General features: G+C 45.4%; 1 protein-coding gene across 1 annotated transcript in view; it reads right to left on the minus strand.

Moving 5' to 3' along the window:
- The window catches only part of CASD1 (CAS1 domain containing 1), a gene marked incomplete at its 3' end in the record, with an annotated part of 41,595 nt that extends 38,440 nt beyond the window's left edge, over window positions 1-3,155 (minus strand). Inside the window, exon 1 of the mRNA XM_082015309.1 lies at window positions 2,972-3,155. Coding sequence (XP_081871435.1) covers window positions 2,972-3,104 — 133 coding nt within the window. The 5' untranslated portion in view covers window positions 3,105-3,155. The remainder of the gene's footprint in view (window positions 1-2,971) is intronic.
- Between the last annotated feature and the right edge of the window lie 8,666 nt (window positions 3,156-11,821).

Raw genomic sequence — 11,821 nt, forward strand, 5'->3', positions numbered from 1 at the left:
CTCCTATCTAGGGATAGTAAGAAAAGGGAAAAGGTATGAAAGAAGCAGCCTTTATGTGCCTTTGTCACTTTCAAAATGCCTTCCTCAGAAAAAAAAAAAGTTTTAAAAATAACTACTATCTCTCAAGGAGCCTCTGCATACTCATGCTTGTCCCACAGAAAGAAGGATTCACTGAAGAACCTTCTTCACGTGTAGCATTCTCTGGCTGGTTATATACATCATTTGTGGCTTCTTCCTTCTGTCTGAATTGTCCAAGGGAAAAAGGGCAGTAGGACAGGCTAGAAGCCTCAACACTGTCAATGTGCTTCTGTGGTATAAGTTTTACTTTGGAAATAACAGAGGACATGAAATAACAAACGATTTGCCTCCTTCAAAGCCAGCCATGGTCTTTACCATCCTTTATATACCCTACAGGATACCTATACATCAGGATCATGTTTGTATCATCAGACATGTCTAAATCCATGGAAGACATGTCTAATTTCAATCTCATTTTATCCATTATTCACGCAGTTGCTGTTTCAACCAATGCAAACTTCAGGTTATCAGTTTCTTCAGATATTAAAGATCCAATTTTGGGGGGTGAGAAAAAAACCTCACACCTCCCACATGACAGATTTCATGACTTTTTGTTCATATGCAGCTCTCTCATTTCCTCCATATTCCTGGGCATCTATGAAAGAGAGACAGTACCCACATGGGTGGCTAATCATTGTTAAATTTCTTGTTTGCTCCACTGTGGCAGAGCACATGTTCATGTGGAAGAGCCAGTCTTGCCTGCTCTCCTCTTCCTGAGAACAGCTAACAACAGATACTCAAAATATAAAAGCACGACAAACACAGAGCAATCCCTTCCCTGGCATGGCCTGGCTTTCATAGCCCAGCAACTTTGAGCCAGAAGGTCTAAGGAGTGCACATTTACAGCCCCACCTCACCCACCCTCTGCAAGCCAAGCTAATCCTTTTTGGGGTATTCTTGGGATAAAATCTTGGCAATGTTTCAAAATGTCTCATGTGAAAAAAAAAAACCAAACTGCTTTATTCTGATAGTTTTAAATGTACTGCCTGCTAATACCATTTTTCAGTTGATACTTTTTGTGTTATGACACAATCACAATGAATTTACCTTCCCCAAAAAATTTATAATACTTGAGACCATTATCAGGTTACTCATTTTCTGTCCAGGCTGCAGAATTTTAATCTATTTCACTACTTCTTGTACAGAAGCTGTTTCATTCTTCTGCCATTTCTGTTGCTCTTTTGTACACATTTCCCAAGCTCTGTTATACCACTATTAAGAGGGGGTGACCAGCACTACTGACAGTAACTAGGGTACCAGTTAGTTTTAGTTGTGCAACTGGTCACTGTTTTCTTTCTCATTCTATGCCCTGTCTTTTAAACAGTTACTGGAAAGCCTCTCTCTTACCCTGTAATAGGTTAAAGAAAGTAAAAGCCTTAGGCAAAGGGACTTGTTGAAGGCTTGTGAAAATCCATACAGATCACACCAACTTACATAAAGGCCTGCAGATTCTCACTGTTTTGCGATTTGTGACACAAACCCCTCATTAACTCTCCCATCATATATCATATTTATGCACAGTTCATATTCCTTATAATCTGCTTGATATGGCAGTCCCTATTTCCTTAAACCAGTCTCACAATCTCTCTTTAAAAAAGCATCACATTTGCCACCCTCCTTCCATCTAGTTTTGCGACTCACATGGGCCTTAAGGAACACAGTACAACAGGCAACTTCATGCTTGAGCTCCTCTAGAATTCAGTAAATGCTTTTGTGTCTTGCAACTCAGTACTATTCAGTTTATCAAACTTATTGACATGCCAGTCAGAGGGTGAATCCAGGGCAGTATCTGTATTGAAACGGCTTCCTACCCCCTTTCCCACTTTCACAACAAACTGCCTCAACCTTGTCTTCTACGGACACTGGCAGCAAGTGTTAGAATACGACAACAGCAGTTGTTCTACAGTAAACAGAGCCACAGTGATCTCTCTTTGGATCAGCTTTTTGATTTACCCACAAAAACTTACTACATTTTTTAACGTAAGTCGGAAACAAGAAAATATTTCCTTTAGCAGTTCCACTAGCATTTACAGATCACGCCAAGATTCACAGCTTCGCGGCCAACACAATCCCAAATAAGAGGAATCAGCAAAGCTCCCAGCACCCCCGTAACTGCCGTGCACCTGCGTGCAAGTCCAGCTACAGCCTCCAGATCTTGGTTACTGGCTTGTCCACAGCCACGAACACCCCGTGAAAACAAACAACTCTCTATTTTGCTTCACCCACCACCGAGTCTGGATTTTGTTGTTTGAGGCAATGGTTCAAACAGTAAAAGAACATATACCAAGTTTTATACCTATTAAGAAATTAATCACGCACTGGCAGGTAAAGGTTGTTAATCATCCTGTACAGGAACAAGTGACAGGAAGTCACCCTCTACCCCTGCAACTTCACCTGCTGCCGTACAGCCTCTATACACACCGTACAGCCGCTATACACGCGGCAGGCAAGGCCCTAAGAGTTGGGCAGCGCTCACAGTAGCAACACCGCACCGCCACAGCCCCCGCCACACAGACGCCCGAGCCGCCGGGCGTCGCCCGGCCCGGGTGAAGCCTGCGGCGACCCCGAGGCCGGGCCCTGCGGGCAGGGCCCCGCGATGAGGGCCCCGCGATGGGGGCGCCGCGCCTGTCCCGCTGCCGGGTCCCCGCCGCCGCTGTCCCCAAGCTCGCCTCCCGCAGAGGCCAGCGACCTGCCACGCCACGCTGCCCTCCCCGCCCCAGCCCGCCGGGGCAGGGGTACGCGTATAGCCCCCCGCAGCTCCGCCGCGGCTACTCCGGGCGGCGGGACCGGCGCTCTCCCTGCACGGCCGCGGTCCCCGGGCTCCGCCGGGGCTCCGCCTCCCGCTGCCCGCCAGCCGCGGCCCCCCGCGGAGCGCCCGCGGCCGCCCCCTCACCTCGGTAGCGGCGGGAGGCGGCGTGGCAGGCGGTGAGGAGCAGGACGGCGCCCAGCGCCAGCGCCTTGGCGCTCCTCACGCTGAAGTAGTAGTTGATCTCCCGCTTGCCCAGGGTGTAGGCCAGGGCCGCCATCTTGGCTCCTCCATGACAACAGTGTGCGATGGAGCGGGCGGGCGCAGCGGGGCAGCACTGGGTCCCCGCTGGCGGCGAAAGCAGACCCCGCCGCCGCCGCTGGCTACCACCGTCCCCACCGCCGCGGTGGAGAGAAGTCCGACAGCCCCCTGCTGGGGCGGAGTCGCCGCCCTCCTCCTAGCGCCGCCGCTTCCCCTTGGTCGCCCCAGCGGTCGCTTCCCCGCCCCGCGGCCCCCTCGGCCTTAGTCCGCCGGGGGGTCCTGGGACTGTGCTCCCTGAGGGAGTACCTGGGCGAGGTGCTGCACCTGACTCCGTACGTGACACCTGGCTTTTTTCCCAAGTAATGCGGTTTTAAAACACTTGTTACTCTTTATTTGACATGGAGGTCAGCCCGGGCTGGGAGATGTTGTTTCCCTCTGAATGCAGGTAACACCGTACAGGGAAGCTGAAAACCATTCACAGATTTGCCTGGGTTTATGGAAAAGAAAAAAACAAACTGTGTTGCGAGTGAAATGCTGAAATATTACAGAAGGGAAATCCCATTCCTCCACAGGCAGTTACTTAAGCCTCAGGTGGGGAAAGGTGCTGGCCAGCAAGCCTGCTCGCCAGAGTGGCCTCACCAGCAGCAGTGGTGAGAAGCTGCGTGCACAAGCCGCCAGGCAAGGAGCAGTGCAAGCGGTCACAGCAAACATGTTTCTGTCAAATAAAGTGGCCATATATAAACAAACATAAAACTCAGGAATTCCTGAGTGTGTAGTACGTGTTCACGTAAATATGGGAAATAAACAGTGAGCAGTCAAGCCTTGGGTTCACGACTAAATAATTACTCTGCTTGGCAGATTTTGAAATGCTTATTCTCCTTCACATTATAAAATCAGAGAATCATAGACTCGTTTGACTCATTTGGTCCCTTCCAAAAAGGGACCTTTAAAGGTCATCTAGTCCAACTGCTCTGCAAATGAGCAGGGACATCTTCAACTAGGTCAGGTTGCTCAGAGTTATGTCCAACCTGACCTGGAATGTTTCCAGGGATGGGGCATCTACCACCTCTCTGGGCAACCTGTGACAGGGCTTCACCATGCTCAGTGGGAAAAAATTCTTCCTCCTATCTAGTCTAAATCTGTCCCCTTTTAGTTTAAAACCATTACCCCTTGTCCTGTCACAACAGGCCCTGATAAAAAGTCTGTCCTCATCTTTCCTGTAAGCCCCCTTTAAGTACTGGAAGGCTGCAATAAGGTCTCCCCAGAGCCTTCTCTTCTCCAGGCTGAACAACCCCAACTCTCTCAGCCTGTCCTCCCAGGAGAGGTGTTCCATCCCTCAGATCAATTTGGTGGTCCTCCTCTAGACCCGCTCCAACAGGTCCATGTCTTTCCTGTGCTGAGGGCTCCAGAGCTGGATGCAGAACTCCAGGTGGGGTCTCACCAGAGCGGAGCAGAAGGGCAGAATCACCTCCCTCAACCTGCTGGCCATGCTTCATTGGATGCATCCCAGGATGTAGTTGGCCTTCTGGGCTGTGAGCGCACATTGCCAGCTCATGTCCAGCTTTTCATCCACCAGTCCCCCAAGTCCTTCTTAGCAGGGCTGCTCTGAAACCCTTCATCCCCCAGCCTGTATTGATGCTGGGAGTTGCCTCAACCCAGGTGCAGGACCCTGCACTTGGCCCTTGTTGAACCTCATGAGGTTCACACGGATCCATTCCTCAAGCTTATCCAGGTCCCTCTGGATGGCATCCCGCCCCTCAGGCATGTCAACCTCACCACTCAGCTTGGTGTCATCTGCAAACTTGCTGAGGGTGTACTTGATCCCATTGTCTATGTCATTGATTAAGGTATTAAGGGTACTGGTCCCAATATGGACCCCTGAGGGACACCACTCATCGCTGATCTCCATCTGGACATTGAGCCGTTGACCATTACCCTCTGACCATTACCATCCAACCAATTCCTCATCCATCAAACAGTCCACCCATCAGATCCATATCTCTCCAATTTAGAGAGAAGGATGTTGTGGGGGACCATGTCAAAGACCTTACAGAAGTCCAGATAGGCGACATCGGTAGCTCTTCCCTTGGCCACTGATGTGGTCACTCTATCAGAGGAGGCCACTAGGTTGGTCAGGCAGCCATGCTGGCTGTCTCAGATCATCTCCCTGTCCTCCATGTGCACATCCAGCAGAACTGTTTTCATTAGGATTGGCCGAAAAAATGAATGGAATTTTTTTTTTAAACGAGCAGGTAAATAATAATAATGAATTATCTGGATTTTGAACACAAAAGAAGTCTGGTTTTCATTTCACCATCCTTCTATTTCCCTGTCATCCAAACTACACTACTCTGGAACTTCTGCAGATAATGGAATTTGATTTTTCCTTTAATAATATGTGAAAACAATAATTGGAGAAAAAAGAAGTGAAACCTTTGAAATGAAACCAGGCAGTCTACACACTGCAAACAGAGTTTTATTTTCAAACCTTATCTGAAAAACAGAAGAACTTAAAGCACTATGCAAACATATTGTAATGTCCAGGAGGAAGCAGTTAAGGACATGTTTAACCACCTGGACACCTAGAAGTCTATGGGGCCTGATGGGATCCACCCAAGAGTACTGAGAGAGCTGGCAAAGGACCTTGCCAAGCCACTCTCCATCATTTACCAGCAGTCCTGGTTAACAGGGGAGGTCCCAGAAGACTGGAGGCTTGCCAATGTGACGCCCATCTACAAGAAAGGCTGGAAGGAGGATCCTGGGAACTACAGGCCTGTCAGCCTGACCTCAGTACCAGGGAAGATCGTGGAGCAGTTCATCTTGAGAGTGCCCACGGGGCCTATGAAGAACAACCAAGGGATCAGGCCCAGCCAGCATGGGCTCATGAAAGGCAGGTCCTGCTTGACCAACCTCATCTCCTTCTATGACCAGGTGACCCGCCTAGTGGATGAGGGAAAGACTGTGGACGTTGTCTACCTGGACTTTAGTAAAGCCTTTGACAGCATCTCCCACAGCATTCTCCTGGAGAAACTGGCGGCTTGTGGCTTGGATGGGTTTACTCTTCGCTGGGTGAGGAACTGGCCGAGCCCAGAGTTGTGGTGAACGGCGTTAAATCGGCTGACGGCTAGTCACAAGTGGCGTTCCCCAGGGCTCGGTTCTGGGGCCAGTCTTGTTCAATATCTTTATCAATGATCTGGATGAGGGGATCGAGTGCTCCCTCAGTAAGTTTGCAGATGACACCAAATTGGGTGGGAGTGTTGATCTGCTGGAGGGTAGGAGGGCTCTGCAGAGGGATCTGGACAGGCTGGATCGATGGGCAGAGGTCAACTGTATGAGGTTTAATAAGACCAAGTGCCAGGTCCTGCACTTCGGTCACAACCACCCCATGCAACACTACAGGCTTGGGGAGGAGTGGCTGGAGAGCTGCCCGGCAGAAAAGGACCTGGAGGTGCTGGTTGACAGCCGGCTGAACATGAGCCGGCAGTGTGCCCAGGTGGCCAAGAAGGCCAAAGGGTTCTTGCCTGTATCAGAAATAGTGTGGCCAGCAGGAGTAGGGAAGTGATTGTGCCCCTGTACTCGGCACTGGTGAGGCCGCAGCTTGAATCCTGTGTTCAGTTTTGGGCCCCTCACTACAAGAAGGACGTTGAGGTGCTTGAGCGTATCCAAAGAAGGGCAATGAAGCTGGTGAGGGGTCTGGAGCACAAGTCTTATGAGGAGCGGCTGAGGGAACTGGGGTTGTTGAGTCTGGAGAAGAGGAGGCTGAGGGGAGACCTTATCGCTCTCTACAACTACCTGAAAGGGGGTTGTGGCGACGAGGGTGTTGGTCTCTTCTCCCAAGTAACCAGCGATAGGATGAGAGAAAATGGCCTCCAGTTGCGCCAGGGGAGGTTTAGATTGGATATTAGGAAAAATTTCTTCACTGAGAGGGTGGTCAAGCATTGGAACAGGCTGCCCAGGGAGGTGGTGGAGTCCCCATCTCTGGAAGTGTTCAAAAAACGTGTGGATGTGGCGCTTCAAGACATGATTTAGGGAACATCGTGGCGCTGGATTAATGGTTGGACTTGATGATCTTGAAGGTCCTTTCCAACCTTAGTGATTCTGTGATTCTGTGATTCTGTATATACAATATCTGAGTTCTAACTATTCTTTTGACATGCACTGTTACTATATATTCAAAGTATATGCCATTTCCACCCAACCAAGTCTTTACTATCTGCCAACTTGTAATCTATATTTTTTCTATTCAATTCAGTCTGTAATACATTCAGTTTCTGAGCATTTTTTAAAAATAATAAAAACACTTAACTGTTTTAAATTGCTCAGGTTTTTTTCTCTCAGGGAGAGCGGAAAAAAAGGTACCAGGTAAACTCCCAAGTATACAGATTTATAGCTACTGGGATATTTTTTTCTTAAAAAAACCTAACAAAAACCCCAAAACAAACACCCCACCCCCCCAACCTGGACATAGTATGGATTCTTTTACTCCATATATGAAAAATTCCCATTCATGTATTATTTTTTGGTCATGAAGCATTCATAAAGCCAAGAATTTTCAAAGCCTTCTTACTGTGAACAAACCTTATTATGTGTTAAAATATTCCTGTTAATATTTAGCTTGCTTTGTCCTCATTACACATGTGTTCATGTAACAGCTGCAAGCATTTTGTGTTTCAGGAAGCAACTTAAACATTTTTTAACAGCTTCTGTAACTGAAATTATTCACTAGGATGTTTTTCATAGCTTCTTGCATTGATACTCATTAATGATTCTTAACAGTCTTATGAAATGCATCTTTCCTACAGTCATTGAGGACCACTGATACTCGTCTTAATTTATTTTTGTAACATTTATTCATGAACGAGTAAGACTTTTCATGTAGCCAAAACATATTTACTTATGCCTGTCTCATTCTGCAATATCACTGTTAAGTTTGCTGGCTTTGCTGCAAGTCTGCAAGGTGTATTTCTGACAGTGAGTGTAGCTCCTCAAAACTTACCCGAGTTAACACTGCTACTCTAAGTAAGTGGTATAGATGCAGAAAGCACGGAATTCAGCTGGAGCTCCTGGAGTGTTGACTCAGCAGCTCGGATAGGATGGCTGCAATGCTTGAGCAGCGAAATTTAAATTTTTCTCCCAAAATTAAAAAATAATTCAGCTGTCTACTACGAGATAGTCTCTCTGGAGAATTTCACTGATTTTCCATTAGATTAGGTTCTTCCTGTGAAAGAACAGCAGAAATTAAAAATGTATCAAAACAACCATACCTTTGTTTATAGATACCTCAGAAAATTACAACATCCAGAAATAGTAACTCTGTCCCACAGCCTTTGGAGGCCTGTTTCAGATCTGCTGCCTGCCGCTGGAAGTCCCTGGGCAGTCCTCATTCGCCCTGAAGCACTAACACTGGCCTTCAGCAATGCCTGAAAACTCCAAGCGTGTATTACATCTCTGTTATTGCAGGACTGTACAAATGCATAGTGATACTGTTGCAGGTTAAATATCTTCATTAAGACAATCCACCTGTGTATATTAAATATGTACATGGATGTGAGCAAGACATCTGCTTTTGCTTCTTTGCTCCTTTGGAGACATTGCTTAGGTGTTCAACGAGAGATCTCCCTCATTTCAGTCAGAAGCTTTTGGCTGAAGTGCCACGAGTTAGGAAGTAGTTTGCATCTGTGCGGTGTTGCTTCTTACAGGATTTTCACAGGCTATTTGGATTTGACATATACCTAAGTAATTCACACCAAAACCACCATATATAAAAGACCTGATATAGAAGGTTAATTAGCGATTGCCAAGTAGCCTTCTAACCTTAGCTAGAAGCAGCTTTGTAATTTCCACTAAATACCTACTTTATTTTCCAGTCTGCTGATAAGCTTAGTGTGCTGGACGTAAACCAGAAGTCTGCTAGCTCTTCCGATCAGTCAAACCGCAGCTTTTGGTGTGCAAATGCTAAATCTTCATGCTGGCTTTCTGCTTGTTCTGCTGGAAGCACCAGCAGCCACCAGTGCGCAGGGAACACCAAGAGCAACCACGGAGAGAAGACCCAGCAAACAGAGAAGCAGTTCCTTTGAGAGGCAGAGGAGATGTGACACTACTGCACACGTAGGATAACGGCTATAAATATTAAGAGTGAAAAGCCATAGGAGGGGTTTCACATTTCTATTTTCTACAGATGTAGCCTTGGCTTAACTGAATTAATTATTTTCATGAGAGACTGCAGTTTTATGTATGGTGACTAATGACAGAAGCTAAAAATATTACCGTGGTTTTCGGCTGCACTATCTTCTCTATGTGTCAATATGATAAAGCAATCAGGAGACAGGGTTCATCTCACCTAACTCTAGCCACTTGTAGTGAACCAATCTATTTTAAACTAATCATCGACCTCCCTCTGTAGAACTGGTGGAAGTAAGGCACCGGTAATTTACTCCTAAGTTAGAATAAGGTGGGTGACTTACCATGAGGAATGGCGACTCTGTTGAATTTAGATAATACGTTTACATTGGACAGATGTAACTTACACAGGTATAATTTAGGTGGGAGGATTCGTCCTTTACTGCTTTCTGACGTTGCTTGGCAGGTGGAAGGAGAACTTTCTGCCGTGGGTCAAGCCTGCTATGCGCACAAGGAGTTTGCTGATAAGCTTAGTTGACAGTAGATCTCCTTATCTTGATTTTCCTGTTTTCAGCATTACAGCCACATGTAACTTCTGGAGTTAGATCTGCTGTCCTCTGTCAAAGGCACAAGGCAACCCCAGGGACTGTAAGCATGTAAGAACAGATAAAGTGACTACTAGAGTATAAAGTCAGCTATTACAGAGAGCTGACATTTAAACATTCTCGGTCAGAGGAATACTAGGGCATTCTCATGTGATATTTTCCCTTTAGAGTTTTTATATGCTTATAGGAGTAGAATTAATTTTTCACAAGTATATATAGTAAGGAATATAGGCACCAGAGCTGGAAGAAAAATTATTACTTCCGTTTAATCTGTAAGTTTCATAAGGAAAATGTTCATATGTTCCTCAGGAACATACTACTTGTTATATACTAACTGGAATATTCTCCACATTACCTTACAGGTTAAATGTTGAATAATTAATCAGTAGGATCTGCCATACCCCAAACCATATCGTATCTCAATTTAATTTGTGCAACATTGTCAGATTGCTGTGATCATATTGTAATTCCAGAAATAAAGCTGCATCTCCAACAGATTCCTGGGCAGAGTAATATTTTCAGTAGTGCAGCTTTTGCTTCAGCAGCTTTTGTGTACTTGCCAAATGATGGCATCAGACATTTTAATTGCTGGGTTTTCAGCCTCCTAATAGCGATCAATCTTTACGTAAGCATCAAGTTTCCATGTGGTGTGTGCACGCATGGTAGCCATCTATTGCAAATGTTTGGTTACATTAATGAAGAGGGAGTACAGAGAGTAAGAAGTTTTTTTCTCAGTGGACTTGTTATAATCAGGCAGTGTACCCTGAGTGCTGTCTCAGCCAAATACTGAAACAAATATGCCACCAAACCTATAAGATCTTGGAAATTCGATCACAAATTATTTCTTTTACAGATTTTCAATTTAGATGAGTTTCTTGGTGTGCAGGCACTGTTTTTTTCTATATTCCCCCTCTCTTTTCTTGACTCGTGGTTGAGAGAAAATGGCAGTCACTGTTAGTTCCTTGTCAATCTGAGTTACTCTTTTTTCATCAATGCTTCATTTTCACATTTTCCCTTTTCCTGGTTCCCCCTTATGCTCCCAAATGTGTCTATTTGAAATTCAGGATTCTTTATATTTATGGGGCAGTCTTTGGAAGCCTACACAGCCACTGTCCAAGCTGTGTCACGTTTGTGGAGCATTAGAAGACTTCTCTTCTGGCTGCAAGCAATACAGATGCCATCCTGTAACTACTATGTTCTCTTTAAAACAGAGAGAGAGAGAACAGTATTTCCACTTCTATCAGTGCAATCTCTAGTAAAAATAGTTAACACTAATGATCATTAACATTCGGTGCAGTACATATTAGTAGTCTGTCTGATACTGGTCCATTAAAAAATACTTAGCCTTGAGTTCAGAAAATCCTACATAACATACCCTGCCTCAGCTGTCAGCTTTGTCACAGATGTGCGGTAGGTGTACTCTGATAAAAAGGCCAGGTACCTGTGTGAGTGAGAGTTGATTTCAATTTATTGATTATGCTGCTGAGAGGCAAGGAAATTCTAGGAAGAACTTTACAGAAGATATTAATTAGGGAATATAGCAAATGAACTAAAACAATGTAATAAAAGATTGCACGAAAGAAATACATAGGCAGAATAGCTTTTATAAATTTAATGCAAAGGAAAACAACTTAGTACTGATTGTTTCTATATTTTAATATGTTAAAGAATATTAGCTAAAGAAATGTTAAAAAAATACTAGTAGTTGGTCCAACTGTTAAGGATAAGTCTTGCCCAAGATTCAAATGATGAACTGTAGGAGATGATTAAAAATTCAGTGCATCTTGAAGTGCAAACATCTGAACAAGCATGGGATTCATCCCAGAGGAGCAATGCCTGAGTGCACATCCCTTCTGGGGGTTACCATCTAATCACTAATATAAAGCTGCATTACTACAAATCTAGCAGGAAAATATAACTCACTTTTCATCCTGTCTCTAGGCCAACTAGATACAGTCTTTAGCATGTTTTTTACGCTTTGTGCAGACTGGACCAATCTGGTCTTGTTTTG

This window comes from Phaethon aethereus (genome assembly GCF_964289735.1).
Source record: "Phaethon aethereus genome assembly, chromosome: 2".
NCBI lineage: Eukaryota > Metazoa > Chordata > Aves > Phaethontiformes > Phaethontidae > Phaethon > Phaethon aethereus.